The sequence below is a fragment of the Ursus americanus genome, chromosome 2, assembly GCF_024610735.1.
Source record: "Ursus americanus isolate L20-20 chromosome 2, mUrsAme1.1.p, whole genome shotgun sequence".
NCBI lineage: Eukaryota > Metazoa > Chordata > Mammalia > Carnivora > Ursidae > Ursus > Ursus americanus.
The window spans coordinates 3,845,625-3,868,405 of NC_142128.1; the positions used below are offsets into that span (position 1 = coordinate 3,845,625).

The 22,781-nt window shown below is 50.8% G+C and overlaps 1 protein-coding gene across 1 annotated transcript in view; it reads right to left on the minus strand.

Moving 5' to 3' along the window:
- The window catches only part of MMD2 (monocyte to macrophage differentiation associated 2), a 40,545-nt gene extending 34,314 nt beyond the window's left edge, over positions 1-6,231 (minus strand). The window contains exon 1 of the mRNA XM_087867050.1: positions 6,140-6,231. Within this exon, the coding sequence (XP_087723176.1) occupies positions 6,140-6,186 (47 nt within the window). The 5' untranslated portion in view covers positions 6,187-6,231. The remainder of the gene's footprint in view (positions 1-6,139) is intronic.
- Positions 6,232-22,781: the final 16,550 nt, after the last annotated feature.

Genomic DNA, 22,781 nt, shown 5'->3' on the forward strand with positions numbered 1-22,781 from the left:
TTATTCCCCATCCAGGCACAGCTGGCCCAGCCATAAATGCCAAGGCACACGTGGCCAGCCTTCAACCATCTGACGGCCACATTTCGCCAGAGTGTTCCATTTTTGTCATTATAGAAGTATATTTGCCAAAGAGGACAGAAGCCGTTCTGTTGAAAAGCTCGTTAGCTAGATTTTTAACTTTGAATATTCAGACATATGGTGTGTGGGCTTCCCCTGGGACACTAGCTCTGGCCTCACAAATGCTTGGGACAGGCCTGCGTGTAAACGAAGGAGGCTGCACAGAAGGTGTGTTGAGGGTCCTGCCAGGGCACGTGCAGCGGGGAGGACTCGGGATTCCAGTCCCTGTGTCCAGCGGGGACAATTGCACAAGCTCCGGCCCCATTCCACGAACGCAGGTGACTGTGGGGATCATTATGCCTGTGGTTGTGTGGGAGGCGGAAAAGCCAAGCACAGCCCAGGCGTGAACTGCACCGTGTGCTCCGTGACCACGGGAAAACCAAATAGGGATTAAAAATGGTACCCAGTGCCCCAGCTGCTAAGGGTCGGAGGAGATGGTGAATGGAAGGTGCGAGGCATGAGGACCGGCACGTGGTTCCTACTCCATGAAGCCTGGAGATGGGCCTGCCCACAGCAGCCCAGCAAGACAGAGCCCCTGGAAGCCCCTCCCGGACACTCCTGCCCGGCGCACAGAGGCCCACTGACATCACAGCAAACCTTGACAAGATGAAGGGCTCTCTGGCAGCCCCGTGGACCTTGAGAAACGTGCTTTTTCCAGAGTGCTTCCACTCCTCTCTGGAAAGAGACTATACATAACAACAATCACTTACATAAATAGCGACCACTTTGGAGCACCAACTGTATACCTTCACTGGATGCTTCTCACACACACCTTCATCGCCTTAAGAATAACAACAACACTGGGGCACCTGGGTGGCGCAGTCGTTAAGCGTCTGCCTTCGGCTCAGGGCGTGATCCCAGCGTTCTGGGATCGAGCCCCACATCAGGCTCCTCTGCTGGGAGCCTGCTTCTTCCTCTCCCACTCCCCCTGCTTGTGTTCCCTCTCTCACTGGCTATCTCTCTCTGTCAAATAAATAAATAAAATCTTAAAAAAAAAAAAAAAGAATAACAACAACAACAAAAAATGTTTACAAAACCCGTGACCTTTGGAATTTCTTGGCTGGAATAGGACTGGTCCTAAGTGGCCTTGAAGGGGCGTCAGGTAAGTAGGCTGGGGACTTAAACCTACAGAAAGCCGACCAGGGCCACTGTGTGCTTTACCAACCCCATGCTAGCCTCAGGTCCAAGGAGGATACCATGGCTCAGTTGCCTGCTCAAGAGAACCCAGCAAAGAGATGAGCAGAACCAGAACACAAGCTCCAAGCTCCTTCTACTCCCCGAGGACACCACTGTGGGAAGAGCTGGGCCCTGACCTTCATGTGACCTTACGAGCAACTTCAAACCCATGGGAAAAATGGCGCAATGGGGGTCATTCCTGGAGGCACCCCAAGACCTGGTCCTTATGGACCAGGCAGTCAGTGAGCATCACAGGGAACTTGTGACCCACTGGTCGTGGCTAATGCCCAGGGTCGACAAGGGATCAGAAAGGCGTCCACACGGAGAATTCTCCTGAACGCTGGTGCCTGGCTGCAGAGATGTCCCCCAGCAGCGTCACTTACAGAAGCGGGTTCCAGGAAGCAACAGAAGTTTCTAAAAGTGGGAAGTAAATAAAATAAAGTAGGGTTCGATGATGAGATGTAATATGAGGCACGTGTCAAACTCAGTTGTTAAAGACAAGGGAGACAACCTTACGGCAGGTCAAATTTTTTAAACGACGATGCAATGCCAGCTCTAGCACCTTGCACATTTCACAGTGAAGATCTCGAGATGGCAGGATGCAGGGGGACCGTTGCTTTCATGTTTACACCTACTTCCCAGGATTAAAAAAATGTCGTCCAAGGAGAACACGCTGCATGTGTAACCTTAACGTTGCTTTATAAAGACCCCACGTAAAGTCAGATTAAAGCGAGAGAGCAGACCGATGTCTTCAGAGGTTAATTGGCTTGCCCAAAGTCACACAGCCACTAGTCATTCACCGGATCTGACCGGTACTCTTCTGGGCCCCGGGGAGGCAGCAATGGACACAGAGAGTGGGACGATACTTCCCAGCCTCCCCTGCAGAGAGGCGTGGCCACGTGGGTAAGTCTCCCCCTGGGAACGGGAGCTGTCTTGCAGGGCACAGAGAAGCCAGCTTGGTTTTCTTCCCAAGTCAAGATTTAGAACACTGCCAGGACCCAGAAGTACCCTGTGTATCCCCCCCTCCCTGAGAGGTAGCCAGTGAGCTGATTTTGCAATAATCATATTCCGGCTTTGCACATACCTTCCTCTGCATTCCTGAACAACAGTTGGTTTGCCTGTTTTTGAGCACTGAATGACTGGGTTCGTACTTTCCTTTGTGTTTGGCTATCACTCAACACGTCTATGAGATTTATCCATACTGTTGCCTGAAAGCGGAGGTCGCTCTCTTTGCAGGGTCTTATTCCATTATATGGATACACACCATTCTACCAATGATGTTTGGGGCGTCTCCAGGTCTTGCGTATCACGAACAACGCTGCTGAGAAAATTCTTGTCCGTTTCCAATGACGCACATGTGTGCAAGTTTCTCCAGGGTAGACGCCCATTGAAAACGAGCAGCTTTTTGTATGCTCACTGCTCATTTGTGTTCTCGTCTCTCTCTTTGTGTTCATCTGCAAAATGATTTGTATTTTGACACTTTCTATTCTCTTACTCTTATTTGTCTTTTTCTTAACGTAGTTGTTTGCATATTCTGAACGTTAATTACGTTGGTGGGTAAATGTGCTGCAAATACGTCCTTTGAGTTCGTAGCTTGTGTTCTATTTTCTTCATGGTATTTTTCGATGAATAGAAATTCATAATTCTTAACGCAGTCTGGTTTACTCATCTTTTCTTTAATGGTTTTACCTTTTTGTGCCTTCAGAAATCTTTACCTACCCTGAAATTCAAAAGATAGTCTCTTCTATTTTCTGAAAGTTTTCAAGGTGTTTTTTTTTTTTATTTCACTTCTAAAAATTTTAATCCATCCAGAAATGCATCTTCTGTATGGTGTGAGGTAGGGCTCCAGTTTCACTGTTTCCCTCTGGATAACCAGTTGTCTCAGTACCATTTATTCAAGAGAGCAGCCTTGCCTCAGCTGATCAGCAACACTACCTTTCTCAAAAATCAAATGTCTTTATAGGCATGAATTTGCTTCTGGCCTCTCTCTTTTATTCCACTGGCCAATTTGTCTAGCCCTGCACAAACACTACACAGCCTTTAATTCCTATAGCTTAACGATAAGTGTATTTCTTGATCCAGGTGAACCATTCAAGGGTTCTAGGTTAGAACCTGAAAGATGAGCTGGTCCAACCATCCACTGAAAAACAGAGGCTCAAAGAGGGAAAGCATCTCTTACAGATTGAACTAGGAACACTGTTAAGGGTTGAATGGTTGTGCTCTCCCTCCTCCCCACAAAAAAATAACGATGTTGAAATCTAATTTCTAGTATGATGGCATTTGGAGGTGGGACCTTTAGGGCATAAGTAGATCCAGGGGGTGGGGCCCTCATAAATGAGATTAGTGCCCTTCTAAGAAGAGGCCAGAGAGTATCTCCTTCTCCTTCTGCCACATGAAGATACAATGAGAAGTCTGTAGTCTGTAACCCAAAAGATGGCCCTCACCAGAAACCAACCATGCTGGCACCCTGATCTCAGACCCCAGCCTCCAGAACTATGCGAAATAATTTTCTATTGTGTATAAGCCACCTAGTCTATGGTGCTTCCGTATAGTAACCCAGACTGATTAAGATAAACACCCATCTCTCACCCTGGAAGACATTCGTGTGCTATTCAATATGGGCACATGTGGCTACTGAGCACTTGAAATATAGCCAGTCCAAACTGAGATGGGGCATGAGTATAAAACACACAAACAGATCTCAAAGACTTGCAGCGAAAAGAGAATGTAAAGTACCTCATGAATAATTCATTTATATTGATTATATGTTGAAATGACAACACTTTGCATATCAAGGGTTAACTAGAATACATTCTTAAAATTAATTTCACTGTTGTTTACCTTTTCATGACAATGAGATAGAAAATTAGTCACACATTAAACTGAAAAGCTACTAAAAACGGAGAACGACGTATGTGGCTGGTGTGACATTTCTACGGGATAGCACTGGGTCACACTATTAAATTCGCTCAATCAGGAAGCCTTTATTAAGGACCTAACTTGTGGGCTGCGCCACGGTAAGGGCCGTGCAATGAGGAAGGGAACAGAAATAGTTCCAATCGATGTGCTCCACTTCCTCACTGGACCCATCACCCGCAGAAACTGCATCAGCCCAAGCACGAAAGGTAAAAGCTCATGGTCCAGCCCCTGGCCCTGCTAGAGAGGGCAGCACCAGTATCCAAATCCACAGATCATTCAGACCAAGCCTCCTGTCCTTACGAATCAACCAGCTGAGGTCCAGAGAGGTTGAGACACCTACTCAAGTCCACACAGCAGGTGCAGGACAGGCGAAGGCCCATGGCCCAGGCTTCCCTGCATGTTTGCATCTGTGGCCTCAAGTCCCAGAATTTTCCCTTCCCTTCCAGCAAACCCTCCACCAACTTATACCTCACAATAGCATACAGGACCCTCGAGAACAAGCCTTTGAAAGTCCAAGTGCCCATATCAGAGAGGACTCCATGGATTTGGGCAGCCAGCCCCTCCCACCTGCCAGCCAAAAGAAAAACCACAAGAATTCCCCCATGTGTCCCCTTTCCCGGTGGGACTCCCCAGCCTTATGAAGGAGACATGCACAAACCCAGGAAATGGAGGGTGAGACTAACAGGTAAAGCCCTAGTCCTGCCTGCCCCCTACCCCATGCCATGCTCAGCCTGGACATCTGTGATCAAGCTCTGCTGTTTGAGCAGAACTTGTGGAGACTCAGGGCGACAGGGACCGTCAGCAACTGTCAGGAGACATGAGCCACACAGATATCAAAAATGATGGCAATCCATCTCAAATTCACCCCCTGCCTACTCCACCCAGAAGCAGGAGACCGGGGGGGGGGGGGGGCAATAAGTCAGCAGGGCAGGCTGGGCGACCCATCGGTGCCCAGGCAGGAGGCAAAAACCCACACTCCCAGAACAGCCCGTCCTCCCTCCAGACCTCTAGGGGCTGAGGGCAACTTTGGGAAAGGGTTTTCCTGCCCACTTGCAGGCAAGCAGACTCACAAAATCTTAGACAAACTTAATAATTACGAACCTTCCCCATTTAATTTGTAATCAATGCGACAGGAGCTTGGCTTCCACTCAGCAGTCTGGTGGGAGTATCTGCCATCACCATTTTGGAAGAAACTGAGGCTCAGGGGACCACGGACCTCACACTGTGAAAAAGCCAAGATGTGCAAGCAACTCTTCCTGAGTCCTGAACCTCAGTTCCCCCACCTGAAAAGCACACTTAACTCATTCCTCCAACTTGTCATGGGGGTGGTGAAGGCTGGGGGGATGGTGGGGGAAAGGAGTGGGGTGGGGGAGTGGCAGGAACAGTGACGGGAAGGGAAGGCAAGGGCAGTGCAGGGGGTAATGGGGGAACACCACTGGTGCGTGCTAACACCTTTTATCGCTAACAAAAACGCCGGATAAAAACTGAGCGATTACTCTGCTCCGGGCGCCATGCAAAGTGCTTCGCGGGGTCCCCGGGGAGGGGGTCGTTCATTATCCCGGTTTTGCAGACCTGGAAATTGAGTTTCCAGGAGGTGAAGCGACTCGCCTCAGGGAACCCGCGCTACTCCCGCGTCCAGGGCGCAAAGCTGGGCGCGGAGACTCTCACAGAGACCACGAAGTCTCCTTTCTGGTTTCTTCCGGCCGAGGTTAGGGTCCATTTATCAACTCGAATTCTCCGGGCGGCGGGGCTAGCGAGCCCGGCGGCGCAGAGCCGGGAGAGAGCCATGGCCGCCCCTCCCCGCGCGCCCCCTCCCCGCGCACCCGCTCCCCGTGCGCCCCTCCCCCCGCGCGCCCCTCCCCGCGCGCCCCCTGCCCAGCGCGCCCCCTCCCCGGGCGGCCCCCTCCCCGCGCGCCCCCACCCTCACCTCGCGTACTTCGTCTTCTGGAAATCCAGGAGTCGGGGAGCGAACATCGCGGCGGTTCCATCAGCACCCAGCCCGGGGCTCCGACAACCGGCGCTAGGAGGGAGGGCGGGAGGGAGGGACGGAGGCGCGGGGCGCGGGAGCAGCAGGTAGGCGGGCGCGGGGTGGGGGCCGGCCGGGGGGCGCGCGGAGCCCGAGCTGGAGCCGAGCCGAGCGGGAGCCCCAGACGCTGACGCCAAATCCCGAGCAGATGGTGGCGGGGGCGGGGCGGGGGGGCTCCGGGCCAATCGCCTTAGTCCCCGCGGCCTTGGCCCCCTCCCCGTGCCCCGCAGACCCCTCCTGCTCTCGCTAGGGGGGAGGAGGAGCGATAGGGAGGGATGGGGACTTCCGATTGGACCCCCTTCTCTCTCTCTCCAGGGGTGCCCTCCGCCAGTAGTTTCCAGAGCGAGGTGACGGCCTGCTAGACGGACCCCCGCTGTCCCCCCGGCCGGGGCTGGGCTGGAAAGGGAGAGGACACCGCTGGCGCGCCAGCCGTTCAGGCCCCCGGCGAGACCGGCCCGGGGAGTATACTTGTAGCTGGCGCTTCCCCCAAGGCCAGCGCCTCCGGCCTCCGAGCGCCTGGGAGGCGCGACGGCCCCAGGGGATCCGCCCGGGAATGGCCGCAGTCTCTGGGGAACCTCTCCACTCCCAGAGGCTGTGACTCTGGGGACCTTCACGACCCCCAGACAGGGGCACGCGCATTTTATTGTCGGGTTTCAGCGTGCCCAGGATTTGCCCACCCTCCTCTGATCTATAAAATCCAGCTCTCTCGTTTAGGAGACCTTGGCCCGGGTTATAGGTTGTGGGAAACTACCTACAGGAGCGGACGACACCTTTGGGGACAGCCGGAGGCAGAGCAGCCTTCAACATGGAAGGACAGGTGTCCAAACTGAAAGGCAAGCACCTCCTTCCGCTGCCCCCCCCTTCCCTTGGGTTCCCAAACCCCCCAGCTCCCTGCTATTTTAAATAACAACGCTTTATTTGAGATCCTACTACACATTCAGAAAATAATCCCACCCAGGGCAAAGCGACCCTATGGAATTCATTTCTGCACTCCCAAATGCTGGGCGAGGACAGGCACAGACAGACACCTGGTGTCGGTGGGGAAAAGAAGGGTTGCATGTACACGCATTCACAGTCTAGGGGACGGACGGCTGGAGGTTGGGGAACAGAAAAAAGGTCTAGGGATGTTTATGAGGTCAAATCCACCAGACCCTGCTGATGGATTAGAAGTGAAGGGTGACCCCTGGGCTTCTGGCTGGCCCTGCTGGGTGGGTACTGATGACATTTGGGGGTGTGGAGGGAGGGGGAGAAGACCAGAGGAGGAGCAGCAGGGAGGTGAGGGAAGATGTGAGTTGGGTTTTGGCCAGGCGAGCTGGAGGTCAAGGTTGGCATGAGTGGAAGGCCGAGGGATAGAATGTGGTGGGCCAGAGGGTCCGGCAGGGCAGCCAGCTCACCCTGTGAGGAGGGGCTGGGAAGGCAGAGCTGGAGGGTTCCTTGGAGCTGCAGGTTTTGAACTGCTTATCTGGACCTCCGAGAGCTGCGACCCCCAGCGTGAAAGTCACCGGACTCCTGTGTCTGTTTATTTCCACGTTAAATGAAATGCAATTTGAAATGCAGCTCTTGGGTCACACGAGCCACATTTCAAGTACTCACCAGCTACATGTGACCAGTGGCTGCTGTGTCGGACCATTTCCAACACCACAGAAAGTCCTAGGGGGCAGCTTGGTTCTCGAAGATCAGGGAGTCAACCAGGTGGGTGGTGAGCCGCCTTTGAAAACGAAACAGAAAAGACATTCCGTCCAGAGTACACGATGCCAGGAGAGAATAAGACATGTTCAGGAAACTTTTGTTTCAGTTGTCCGTATACATTTTGCATCCTGCTTGGGATGGAAAATGTATTCTTACCGGGAGTCATGATTAAGAACGGGTGAGGCTCGTGGCTATAGTGACCAGCACCTCCTGTCCCCTCGATGGAGGAGGGAAAGAGGCTGAGCGGGACCAGGGAACCCTCCCAAGGTCGCGCAGCCAGACGAGCTGCCCTGGAGCCCAGCTGCCCAGGCTCTGAGCTCTGAACGTGCATTTCATGGCTTCTTCCCTGAACTTGACCTCCACCAGCATTGTTGTAACCCCCTCCCCAGGCCTTATTTTCAGCCCCACTGGGACACACCTGTCCCCAGGTGCCAGCCACAGCTCCTCCTCCACCCTCAACTTCAATTTCCAAAAAGGTCCCTGCTGGCTTTATAAATGTGAAACCCCCAGAGGCCTGACCTCCCCGTGGCCCCCTCTTCCTGGGGAGTCCAGGGCAGGCCTGGGGCCTCCATCATCGTTGAGCACAGCTGCCCAGAGGCCGAGGGAAGCCACAGGTGTGGGTCCAGAGTTCCCCAGGCTGCTGGCCCGCTGGCCTCCTCCCGGCCCCAGCCAGACGTCGACCTTCCACAGGTCTTGGCAGTGGGCTCAGCGGGGCCCCAGAAGAGACCCTTGAAGGGGAAACACAAACCTAGAAATGGATTTTCTTTTTCTCCAAGAGCAAAAAAAGTTGAATAAGAAATAAGTTACTATTTTTACTGCTGGGATCCAGTTGTTATGGCAACTGGGGGCCTGACTCCTGCGTGGGAGTCAGGGTTAGACTGTGCGTGAAGGAGACGGGGTGGGCGCAAGGGGAGGCAGCAGCCACGGGACAAACCTTGGGCTCCTGACCCTGGGGCCTTCCAGGTTCCCCGCCCCCCGGCTCTGGCCCCTGCCCCGCCTCCCCCATGGCAGAAGTCCACCTGTGCCCACCTCACCATGGCCACCTCCTGCTCGCTGTGTGGGCTCAGGCCCCCCAGCCTTGTCGCCGAGCCTGTTCATCACCACTCCCTCAGGGGTCACTGTGTGCTTGTCTCCAGATGCAGCCTGCAGCCCCTGCCACAGTGACCGCTCACGGTCACCTGAGCGATCAGCCCCACAACCACTCCTGGCCAAAACCCACCTCATCTTCCCTGGGGCTCTGCGGCTCCTCCTCTGACACCCTACCCAGAAGGCCGCCCCATACCACCCCTTGGGCCAGGCTGGCTGGCTGGGAGCTCTGAAGGTGGCCTTCCCAGGACCCAAGGCCTGCCTCTGCCGCCAGCTAGCTTTGCGCCCTGAACCCAGGTGCTTCCCACTCGAGGCTCAGTTTCCCCACTAGTAAAGTGGAAATACAGCCCCTGCCTTGCAGGATTGCTGAAGAAACAAAGGCAGCCTGGAAATGTGCTTCCCCTCGAGTCCCTTCTGGAGCTCTGCGTGGTAAGACGTGCCCTTCCTATCTGCAGACAAAGAGCCATGCTCAGGGAAGCTAAGGCCCACAGCAAGCCACACAGACCCACATCTGTCTGTCCCTGGAGTGCCCTGCACTATTGAATGCGCACTGATTGAGCGCTTGCTGTCTTCCTGGCTCTTTGGAGGAGCAGAGTGGCAAGTAGGGAGAGAGAGAAAGCCCCCCACAAACCCCCCATGCTTTTCACCCCTTCCCTAGAGCCCTGACCGCATCACAGTCTTGTCTCATGAGGCCACCCTCTGCTAGCTGTCCCCGGGACCCAATGTCCCCTTCTGACCTGACCTGATTCTCCTCCGACCGGCTGGTGACTTCCATCCCCAATCAGTAGATCCGACATGGGCATCTACTATGTGCTTAGCAGTGTCTGGCAACAAAGTCCCCATTGTCCAGGCCTCACTAGGCCACAAACCCTCCCCACCAGAGCAACATTCTGAAACACGAGTCTGATTAAGTTCCTCTCCCTAAAATCCTTTACTGTCTCCCCTTGCCTTCAGGATGGAGTCAGGATAAAACAGCCTCGCCCACCCCCCACACCCAGTAAATGAATCCAAACAAACTCCCCGGGATATGTGGGGCTTTCTGACGCTCTGTGACTACGCAGATGCTGTTCCCTCCACCTGGAAGGCCTTTCCTCCTCAGTTTGCCTGGCAGGTCTCTAGTTATTCTTCCAGACCCAGTTCGAAGGTCTCCTTTGCGAGAACTTTGAGGGAAATGGCTTCTCCTCTTTGTGCCACCTTCGAACCAGCCCCAGGGCCCCACGGTATCACCCTGTCAATGCCCTTCAGCCAAAGAATTCAAGGAGGTTTATCGATTGGTTGCAAGAAGTCGGAGGGCCCACCGTGGGGAACCATAGGGGTCTCCTCCAGGAGGGGTCAGGAAGGACTCATGGCAAAATTTGTACTTGCCTTAGTTGCTTGGGGGAAGTTTGCAGAAGTGGGGCTGTACTTTTTATTGGATACTATCAGGAAGCAGGACTAATTCTTGATGGGATAGCTTAGTAAGTCTTCTCTAGAAGGGGGAAATGCCAGGGGAGGGAGGGGCTGTGATTGACAAATCCGTGGGGCCATTTGTGCCAGCCAGGAGAGTAGGGATATTCGGTATTTTTGTGCTTTGCACAGGGACCTTAATTTCGTCTGTGGTTAGACAAGCTTTCGAGCTGGTTTTGGTCTCGGTCTCCGTCTCAGGTCACCAGGGTCGCAGAGCGGCGTGGTCTGACCTGGGTGGACGGTTCCTGGCGGGCAGAGGCTCCTTTACCTTTCTCAGTCCTCTGCTGTGAGATCAGCTTCCTGCCCAGCTTCTCCTAACCTGGGGGGACCACGACCACGGGCAGAGCCAAGTTTAAAGTAAACACCCACCCCAGGTAAGTAGACAATGAGTGGACAACAGGCAGCTGTCCCACATAACTTTTCTGGCCTTGGCTTTGCCACCAGCCAGCCAGCCGCGTTTTCCTGGTGTGCGAAATGGGAAGAAGAAGGATAAGCACAGAGCCAGACAGGTGCTTTGCATCGATCCATCTCTTTTTCTGTCTCTCGACAGCTGCCCCGCATTGGTGCTGTGGTGGAGGGGTGCTGTGGGAACACTGCTTCACTGATTTTGGCCCCAGGGTGCTCACCTTTCAGCGTTTTTTGGGAAGCTTGCAACAGTCCTGATGCCTGGGCCCCCCTGTCAGAGCCCCTAGCTCAGTTGGTTGGGGAACCACTGAGTACCTGTATGGTTCTACAGGTAACCTGGGTGACCCTGAAGTCCAGCCGGGGTCTGGAGTGTAAGTAAGTCTGTCCCTGATCTCCCTACCCCACTGAGGTGAGGCTCCCCATCCCAGATCACACTCTCCACGCTCTCCTCCAAACACCACCCAACAGACCGCTATCTGCATGACTGAAGACCATAGGGCTCAATATCAGAGGGGCGTGCACTCTGCAGACAGGCAGGAAACATGTTTAAATCCTCCGTCAGGGGCGCCTGGGTGGCACAGCGGTTGGGTGTCTGCCTTCGGCTCAGGGCGTGATCCCGGCGATCTGGGATCGAGCCCCACATCAGGCTCTTCTGCTATGAGCCTGCTTCTTCCTCTCCCACTCCCCCTGCTTGTGTTCCCTCTCTCGCTGCCTGTCTCTATCTCTGTCAAATAAATAAATAAAATCTTTAAAAAAAAAAAATAAATAAATAAATCCTCCGTCAGCCCCTCGCACCACTAGAGACATGACAGCGAACATTGAAAGCTCAGATATCCACACCGAAGCTATCCGCGGGCACACAGCTACAAGCTTGGAAATGCTTCTCCTTTCAAGGTTGTCTCCAGTTTCTTGGTGCTCTTGGTCACTCTCTATACCTTCAAATAGGGTCTAATGCAGGCAACAAAGGCAAAAGAAAAAAAAATCAAATTTCCTTCCAACTCAGAGCCCATTGACAAGCCCTTGGGACAGGCAGTGGCCTTCCTCTAGAAACTTAACTGCCTCCATGTTAATACTTAGCTAAGGGCAAAAAGCAATCTTAGCTTAACATTATCCTGACCTCCAGGAGCCTGTAAATCTCCTTTAACTTATAAAAATTCCTTGGGAAACTTCCTTTATCTCTACCCCCTCCCCCAAGATTTTTGTTAGCAATCGTCCTCCAAGCATGAGGCCCACCGATATACATCTGAAGGGTCTCATGACTAGGGTTTTACTAGACAGGAATAAATACCCTTTTCCTAACAACAGCCAGCCCCTCAAGGTCTTGGAAACCTTGCTTTCAAATTCCTTAGAGACTTACACTGTCCCTAACCCCCCTCAACTTGAAAGCATATAATGGGCCACTCCTCATGACCCCAGCGCAGCTCTTTCTGCCCACGTGTCCTGTCCCTGTGCTTTAATAAAACCACCTTTTTGCACCAAAGCTGTCTCAAGAATTCTTTCTTGACCATTTGCTCTCAAACTGCAACATGTCCTACATCAGCATCTATATCTATATTTTATCTACAATCTACCTGTATGTACACGTGTGGGTATACACACCTGTGTGTATGCGTACACAGACACTCATATATAGTTTATATATACTCGTATATCGCAGATTTTATAATATATATTCCAGATTTTATTTGATATATGTTTTTAAGTAACAAATATGCGATCTAGTAAAGAGGTCATTGGTTTTATTAATCGATTCACGAATCAGGCAGCATCCCATCGAGCAGGCAGAGGGAAACTCCACTGGGCTGCAGGAAAGGAAAGGTTTTTAAAGACAGAGAGAGAATGGAAAAGGGACATTATTAGCAAAGAATGCATTATTTTAGACGAGTTTGCCCTCCTAACGGGAATGGAAAGTGTCTATCCATAAATTTCCTAGTGCTGACCAGAAAATTCCAGGTTGATGGGTTCGGGGTTACTTTTGGGGAGTGAGGGTAGAGGGAGAAAACTGTGGTTAGGTTAGATATTAGGTCCTGGTTTCCTGATGTGAGGCTCTTAACATGAATGACTCCTTTTGGGACCTGTGGCTTTCTTTTTAACCATGTCTGTCCAACTGCTGGGGAGTTTATCTGACCAGGATCCCCTGTCCCCTGTCATCGCTCAGAGCCGGGACTCTGACTGTCCATTCTTTGTTCAGCCTACTGCGTGCTGGGCCCTGAGCCCGAAGGAGCAGGACTTGTCTGGGAAGCAGGCTCTGAGAGGAGATTAAGGCGAGGAAATTGATCAGGGGATTATTCTTGGGGTGGACAGCAGGGGCAAGGGGGGCCTCCCATCCACCAGTCAGGGTGCAGCTGTAGGAAAGGGGTGCAGGATGGGCATGGCAATCCCCCACAGGACCTGACAACCTGGAAGGTACCTCTTCTTTCCTGGCGAGTGCCTCCTCTGACCGATGACCTCCCTGCTCTGAATTGTCCCAGCCCCCCACCTTCTCCAAATGAATGCCCTTTTCCCATCTACTCCACTCCTGGCTTAGGAATCCGAATCCTGAGCTTCCAAACCAGCAGAGATGAGAGCAGGAAGTGACGTGGGGAAGGAGGTGCGTGGGGGCCAGATCCTGGGTCATCTGGTCTCTGTCTTCCAGACACCCCTCATCTCAGCACTGCATCCCCAGGAATTACCATCCAAATCCTGGAGGTGGAAAGGCTCCAAGTTACCTCTGCATTTGCAAAGTGCCCGGGGCACCATTCAAAGGACATTAGACCTGGAGACATGTCCATACAGGCTGAAGTGAAATTCAAGTCCAGGCCCTCCATTGACCTGGGGTGTCAGATTTAAAACAAAAACAAAAACAAGCAAGCAGGTAATATCGGTAATGATAACCTGAATTGTCATGAGAAGAATGAATACCAAACATCTTGCTGGAGGACGAGGTGACTTTACCCTACATGAGATTATTGTCCTCTGGCTTTTTATTTAAAAATTTTCCCTGGGGGCGCCTGGGTGGCACAGCGGTTAAGCGTCTGCCTTCCGCTCAGGGCGTGATCCCGGCGTTATGGGATCGAGCCCCACATCAGGCTCCTCCACTAGGAGCCTGCTTCTTCCTCTCCCACTCCCCCTGCTTGTGTTCCCTCTCTCGCTGGCTGTCTCTATCTCTGTTGAATAAATAAATAAAATCTTAAAAAAAATTTTTTTCCCTGGGACCCCAAGGGGAAAATATCATTTTCAAAATATTCACAAAAACTGGTGTGATGTGGTAAGTAGGTTTTAAAACTTCGTTTTGCTTTTATATGTACAAGAAATACAAAACTTAATCGAATGTTAAAAAGAAAACCACAGGACACAGTGGTGTCACTTTGGTTAAGGCCCCAAGTCAGTCAACCAAGGCTTAGTACCTAATCCGACCGCAGTTTCAACCCCCCCAGAAGCATAAGCTGTCCCAGGTCAACAAGCAAGTTCCCTGGTCAGCTCTAGGAAATTTATGAATAGATCCCATCCATTCCCTTTAGAAGGACGACCTTGCCTAAAACAATGGATTTTTTGCTAATAATTTCCTCTATCTTTTTTTTTAAGACTTTATTTATTTACTTGAGAGAGAGAGAAAGAGGGCACACAAACAGGGGGAGAAGGTTAGAGGGAGAAGCAGACTCCCCGCTGAGCAGGGAGCCCGATGTGGGGCTCGATCCCAGGGTCCTGGGATCGTGACCGGAGCCGAAGACAGACACTTAACCAACTGAGCCACCCAGCCATCCCGGTAGAGCAATTTTTTAAAAAGGCCGTATCTTTGTACCTGCCATGCGTGTGTATGCAGAAGAGGTAAAGATCAAGTGTGCGGTGCTCGTAGGCCCAATTGCTGCTATAATTAACAATTATAAGCTTTAACTAACATTAGTCACAGAAATGTTCCGTGTTTGAATTGACCACCAGCTCTGACCTTCAGCCCTTCTCTCACCGGGGCCTCTCTGATATGCCCCAGCTCTCGTCCACCCCTGTCCAGTCTGCCCTACTCGCCCATCTGCCGATTACTGGACACCCCTGATCCCAGGCCCCACGAAAGGATTCAGAGCCCAGGATCCGGCCTTGGAGGAGCCCCTTGGGTCCAATGGCTGGGCCTTGCTGGCCTCTTGTGGCCAGAAGCAGAATTATCACATTATCGCGCATTGAAAATGACAAGTCTGGGAGTTGGCTCAATCTGGGAGTGTCTGGGAGTGAGAACGGGCCTGCTCACCCACCGTCCCATCCCAGGACCTTCTCAGCAATAGATGTCAATATCTAGAATGCCCCCAATGACCCCAGCTCTGGGAATCACAGAGGAAATCTTGCCAGAACGTATTTCCTCCAGCTCTAAATCAAAGAGATACGAGAAACATTCTCAATTATCCTCCTGTTAAGTGAAACCACATGGAAGTAATCAGCCAAATCCAGAATGTGGGGCCAACTGCGGGACAACTGAGTGGGGAGACTATTTTGATAAAAAAGAGACTTCCAGGCTCATCGTCCAATATCATGTAGAGCCCGTAGTTGGGACCCTGGTTCAGAGGAATCGACGGGTAAAAAGATGTCTAAGGGACAGGGGCGCCTGGGTGGCACAGCGGTTAAGCGCCTGCCTTCGGCTCAGGGTGTGATCCCGGCGTTGTGGGATCGAGCCCCACGTCAGGCTCCTCTGCTATGAGCCTGCTTCTCCCTCTCCCACTCCCCCTGCTTGTGTTCCCGCTCTCGCTGGCTGTCTCTATCTCTGTCGAATAAATAAATAAAATCTTAAAAAAAAAAAAAAGATGTCTAAGGGACAATCAGGGGAAACGGGTTCCCGACCATGTAGTAGATACAAAGGGATGATTGTTCATTCTGTGAGGTGGGACAATGGCATTGCTGCCATATTAAGAAAAAGGGGGGGGGGGCGCGTTCTGACACGTATCCTGAAATAGGTACAGGTGAAATGAAGTGATATCGGGGATTTCCTTCTCAAATATTCCTAACAGATGTCAAGGAGTATAACTGAAACCCAAATAGCAAAATTTAGGCCATTGTTGAAGCTGGGTAGTAGGTGTAAGGAAATTCATTGTGCTTTTCTCTCTGTTTCTAGTATGTGTGAAACCATCCATAGTGGTGTTTTGTTTTGTTTTCCTTTTTAAGTGCTAAAAGGGGAAGAGAAAAGACAGCGGGGTGGGGACTTGGCTGACAGGAAGGTCAGGGATGTTGGTCAGCCTCAGTCCCCAGGGGTTCTGTTTTTGAAAGATGGGAGGCTGGGGTGGGGGCAGGTTGTAGGCAAAGGGAACGTCTTCAAGGTGGGGAAGAGAGAAGAGAGATAGGAAGAAGCAGGACAGGGCTGGGAGTGGGGGTAGAGGGAAGGGGGTCCTGGATGAGATGGGAGAGGTGAGCAGAGCTTTCACAAAACAGGTGCTTGTAGACCGTGGTGAGAAAATGGGATTTTATTGGGAATTGGGGTGGAGAGGGTGTCCATGATCCCGTTGCCTTCTAGGATTCCTCTGAGCAATGCTCCTGATGGGTTGAAAGGGGTCGAGGGCAGAAGTGTGGAAAACCAGAAGGAAGCCTTTTCTCACCACAAGGTCAGAGATGACGGTGCCTCGGACATGCACGGGGGTAGTTGCTTTCTAGCTATATTTTGGAGGTAGGATCGACACTGTTTATTGAGGATGTGGGAAAGTGAACATATAGATGTAGGGTGGCCAGTCCACCCATGAGGACCGAACTCTGACCTAAACCACTTGCGGCAACCAGTCCAGGATGTCAGACAGCCTCCCAAGTTGCCATTGGCCCCCAAATGCCAGACTCGATCCATAACCAACAGCCTCCTTCATTTCTGACCCCACTTCCAACTTAGGACGAAGCAGAGAAAACCAAATATGCTCCCCTAACCAGTCACATAGCGAGGCGGTCTCCAGCTGGGCCACCAGAGCCTTCCCTCTGTCACTGTCAAGTTCTCCCGCCCTCCTGCCTGCCTTGGAGTCCGTCAAACACAAGTGAGGGTAGCCGACTCACTGTCTATAGAAACACTGACTAGCTCGTTCCCACGGGTGTGAGAGAGACAAAGGGCCACCCACCAGGGTGGGGAAGTCTTGGAAGGGAGCAGTCTCCTGAGGGAACCTGCAAGGGAAGAGTTGGCTCTAACATTCTGGAACTCGGGGGCGGGGTCTAGACAGAAGGCATAAACCTGGTGATAAACACTGTGATGGTGGGAGAGAAGGCACCATGTTGCCTGGAACAGTGAAAAAGTGGGGACACTCTAGATACCATCCACTGAGCAAGGCTGTTTTAAATATGGGAGAACAGCTCCACGGTAGAACCCCGTGCAACAGGCAGAAAAGAATGTGCTCGATCCCAAGGGCCTGGAAATGTCCCCTGGGGTATATTGTTAAGTGAAAATGAAAGGTGTGGAGGTGGAACATTCATTATGTTGGAGGAAAGGACTTGCAAGCCCTCCCCTGGCAAAGCAGCAATTCAGCTAGTGACCATATCCGAAAACAATCATCAGAAAATCTGTCCCCACCCCAGCTCAGGTGAAGAGGCCCAGGGTCCCGCTCAGAGGAAGTGGCAGGATCCGGGATGAGCTCAGCGGCTGTACCAGAGAGGACTGACTTCATGCAGAACCCAGAGTTGAAAAATCCAAGCCTGAAGGGAAATCTGGCAGATTCCCACAGCCCTCCTGGAATCCTGCACAGCTCTGGGAGCCAGGAAGAATGTCCCCACTCCAGAGCCTTCAGAGCAGCCGTCAACGGGGTAAACTTGAAGGCATTCCCCACGCCGCACCCAGCTGTGTCAAGACAGGTGGAAACCTCATTGGCACAAGGAGCTTCCCAGAACTTTGGACCTGCATTTACTGAACCGTTAGTTCCTGCTGCTCGGTGCTGGCTCCTAGCAAGTCAGGGTTTCACAGGATATCCCAGTCAACCCTGGCCATCTGGCAGACGGGGCACATGCCCAGGGCTACACCCTCTCAGGGGAAACCACAGAAAGAACACTGAGCTACGAGCTTCGGGCTGAACATGAGGCGGAAACAAGTAAGCTCTCTGAATCATGATAGCAGCTTCTATGCCGTACACACAACAGTAAGAGGCAAAAATCGAACTGGCCGAGGGGCTTGTGCACAACCTTTGACCCATCCCTGGCTTATGCTGAACCAGGGATGACCCTAGGTAGGCAGGTTAAGAGGCAGAAAGAAGAGGGAAAAAATATGAGCAGGGGTATCAGAGATTGCGCAGGGTGGGATCGGGGAGCGCGGGGGATGGGACTGACTTCTCAGAATCGGTCTGACCGAGTCCCCCAACAAATGAACACATTACAAGCGTGATCGTCCTATAGATGCAGAAATGCTTTTGACAAAATCCAGCCACATCTCATGATAAAACGCAACCAACGAGGAATAAGTAGGAGGGAACTTCATGCACATGACAAGCTAGCAAACTCTTGGATCAAATAAAGACACGCTTTGAAAATGGAGCTTTTCACCAAAAACTGTACGAGGCAGGTCAAATGGTGACCGCTCTCTGGCGATGGGCCTTTGGGGGGGGGCTCCAAGCCTTTTCCGCCCCTTCCAGTGACTACTGGCCTGCTTGTTTTTACACCTGTCACCATCACAAGGCTGCCGATTTTCAAGGCTTCCATGGAGCTTGGAGGGAGAGGTGGAATTAGGGAAAACTAAAATGCCACAGATCTCATTGCTCTTACAGAGATTCTGCTGTTTTGCTTGTATAAATTCTTCTTAGAATGTTGCAAGCCTTCGGTTCATTTCCAGAGTTTTCCTAAGAAGTTGATTTTGATCATTTTTGTCAGCGTTCTCTCGGCTTTCGTAGAGGAATGGCCTTCAGCGACTGTTGCTCTGCTCGTCTGGAAGGGCTCGCTCCCATCTATCCAACCTCCATAGCACTCTCGAGAAGCGAATTAGGTTAGCCCTTGTTATTGTTGAGGAAGCAGGTGCTGGAGAAGTCACGTGACTTGCTTAAGGCGCCGTAGCATAGCTCAAGAGAACCTGAACCCGGATGTGAACCCCGGTATGCCTGTCCGATTTCAGTGTTGTGCTTGTCCTGACCTCCCTCCCACTGCCTCGCCTCCTGTAAGGTGCACGCCATCACCCTTTCACTCTGCCCTTAGTTTCCCTCCTCTCTGCCAGCTGTTCAACCCACGGGTTTATTTAGAAACTCGCCTGGGGGAGGATTGCTCATCTCTGAATGTGGCACATAAGAAGAATACTTGAGGAATGTTTCAAGCACCAGCAGATGATGATTCTGCTCTATGGTTGAAAGGAGGAAGGGAAGCTCTTCTTCATGGGATTGGCATCAGGCTGGTTAGCTGGAGGACTCCTGAATGGATGATGGAAGGTCCCGAGCATCTTTCCTGCTCTGCCTGCCATCAGGAATGTCAGCTCATGCCATCCCCAGGTGAGCTGGGACACGAGGGTGCGTTTCTGAGTCACACACAGGTCAAGCTCTCAGGCGCAAGCAAATCCAGCCCACTCCTCAGCGGCACTCGCCTGTGGTTCCCAGTGCCACCCAGATAGTAGAGCAGTGGGACAAAACCAGGGTGAGTGGGCAACAGCCCTCAGCTCCAGCCCATTCTGGCCACCAGGAATGGAGGCCAGAGTTTAGCTCATCAGGCACGAAGTTCCCACTATTCTAAGTAATCACAGCACAGAGCCAACAAGACAGACAGAAATCCTCCCTTCCTGGAGGATTATGTTCTAGTCAGGAGGCGGCGTTTTGTGGTCCCCTGGAAAGTGACAAGTCCTATACAGAAATATAAAGGAAGGAAAGGGATAGAGAATGTGAGAAAGTGTGGAGGTTACCATTTTTTTAAAAAAAAGATTTTATGTATTCATTTGAGAGAGGAGAGAGAGATGGGAGGGTGGCGGGGGGGGAGGGGCAGAAGGAGAAGCAGACTCCCCGCTGAGCAGGACCCTGAGATCATGACCTGCCAAAGGCAGACGCTTTGGAGGTTACCATTTTTAAAGGGGTTATCCAGGTGTTCATACCATATGTCTTCTGACAAAGAAATTACATTAAGGGGAAGGAAGCTCGACAATGGGCTCACGCCCTTGGAATTCACCATTCTTATCACGCATCCGATTACCCACATAGATTGGTAGAGTGGCCTCCTGAAGGGTTAGCTGTGGCGCCAGCTAAGAGGCCCCACCCCGTGAGGTCGAGATGTCATTCTATGATATTCAGGACATGCCATCAACTGGGAGTAGAGGTGGTAGTGTTTCCTGGCAGATTACAACTCATAATCCACTGAACAATTTGTTTCCAACCACACAGTCCTGCGTTCACTGGATTTTGAAATTCTAGTACCAACAGGACCCCTATCACTCCAGGGAACAGAGTCATGGTTCTGGTAAATTGGAAACAGAGTCTACCCACCACCACGCCCCCCAGCTCCGCCATTTGGAGATCTTCATTGGCTGAACTAATGTAGAGAAAAGGAATTATTATCCTGGATGAAATAAAAGATTCTGAGGAGCAATGGGCAATTGGGTGACTTTTCAAAACGAAGTCAAGGACTGTGTCTAGAACTGAGGGGATTCATTCAGACACCTCTTTACGTGCCCTTGTCCAAAGATAATGGCCCACAGGAAACCGTGCCAGCTGATATAAAGACAGAACCACTCAAGACACGGTTCCTGCGCTACCCCTTGACTTCAGTGATTGGAGATGGGCCCTATGGGCATCCACATACGTATATTTGCACATTTACATATTTGCCCATATAGCCAACCACTAACATTAGGACACAGGACAGTGACCACACTCGGGCTGGCTCCCTCCTGCCCCCTCCCAACTAATCCCCCACCAGTGGGAACCACGACTCTGCCTATTTTCGACTTCATATAGATGGACTCATACAGTCTTATGTTCCTTTGTATCTGGCCCCTTTCACTCCATAGTGTATCTGTGAGATTCATTCACGTGTGTGTGGCCTTTCATTGCTCTGTAGTATTCTTCTGCATGAATGTACCACAATTTGCTTATTCATTCCATTGTAGATGAACATTTGGGTTATTTCCTGTTCGGAATTATTATGAAAAAGCAGCTAGGAGTGTTCCCATACCTGTTTTTGGGGGAAAATATGCACGAATTACTTTTGAGGATACACCTAGAAGTGAAATGGCCGAATCATAGGGAATATGCATGTTTAACTGGAGTAAATACTGTCAAAACAGTTTTCCAAAGTGATTCTCACAATTTATTTTTTAAAAGATTTTATATTTAAGTAACCCGTAATCTCTACACCCAATGTGGGGCTCAAACTCAGAATCCTGCGATCCAAGGTTGCACGCCCTACCGACTGAGCCAGTCAGGCGCCCTGATCCCAAGAATTTAGACTTGTATCCTCAGTGTATGAAAGTTCCAGTTGCTCCACAGTCATTGTCTACACTTCGTATTGTCAATTATCTTAATTTTAGCCAGTAGAGGATGTCAAAAGTTCAGAATAAAAAACAAAAATCAACAAATCACTGAAGTGGTAATTAGATAAAGTTTATCGTGCGCACACCAAAGAGACAGTTTGCAAAGGAAGAGCGCTCAAACTAAAACATGGAGGCTCGGAGGTAATCATTATACAGCAGCTCCTACAGGGCCTATTCACTCCACGGTGATTGGTTACGGTATTAGAATTTTCTTAAATGCAAGGGGATTGGTTAGCAGTTACCTCATATCAATTTTGGGGAACTACTTTGTTTTGCTTATGATTTTCAGAGGCACCAGCAAGAAGTGACCCAGGTCGAGTTAGCCTGGCTTGTCTTGCAAAATAAGCTAAATTAGGCTTTGCTTCTCTGACTAAACTGGTTTTGTCTCCTCAGAGTATTTTCAAGTCTGGTCTCTGTTTTTTTGTCTTTTTTTTTTTTTTAAAGATTTTATTTATTTGAGAGAGAGAGAGAATGAGCAGGGGGGAGGGGGAGAGGGAGAAGCAGGCTCCCCACTGAGCAGGACCCTGAGATCATGACCTGAGTCAAAGACAGACGCTTAACCAACTGAGCCACTCTGGTGCCCTAGTCTCTGTTTCTATTTGATTTTAACAGGTAGATGCTTGTAGTCTCTCATTTGCTTTTAATTTGCATTTTCTTGATGAATATTAATGATGATCACCTTCTTAGGTGCTCATTAGCCGTTTTGCTGTTTTGTGAAGTGCCTGCGCTCAAGTATTTTGCCCAGTAAAAAAATGAGTTGGTATCTCCCTTATTGATTTGTAGAAATTCTTTGAACATTCTGGAAAGAAGTCCTTTGTCAAAAATACGTATTGCAAATACATGTATTGAAAGTCTATGTGGCCCATTCTTTTTTTTTTTAAAGATTTTATTTATTTATTTGACAGAGAGAGAGAGAGACAGCCAGCGAGAGAGGGAACACAAGCAGGGGCAAGTGGGAGAGGAAGAAGCAGGCTTCCAGCAGAGGAGCCTGATGTGGGGCTCGATCCCAGAACGCCGGGATGACAGCCTGAGCCGAAGGCAGACGCTTAAGGACTGAGCCACCCAGGTGCCCCTATGTGGGCCCATTCTGAAGCTTGCCTTCTCTACGTTCCTTGATGGCCTCCTGATGAGCAGCTGTCCTTAATTTTGACGAAGATTAATGTTTTATGTTGTGCTTAGTACTTTTTAAAGTACTTGTTTAGAATACTTTATTTACCCCGAAGTCATGAAGGCATTCTCCCATGTTTTCTTCTAGAAGGCTTATTGTTTTACCTTTCACATTTGTATCTACAATCCATCTCAAACTAGTTTTTGAGTTTGGTGTGAGGTAGGAGAGTCAGCACCTTTAATAGAAAAGACCTTTCTTTCCTCAACGATTTTCAATGCACTCTTGATTCTGTGGCTAGAATTAACTTCCCTACCCACAAATTTGATCGTGCCACTCTCCTGCCTAAATATTTTCAATGGCAGCCCATTGTTCTTAGGATAATGTTCGGTCTCTTGCTT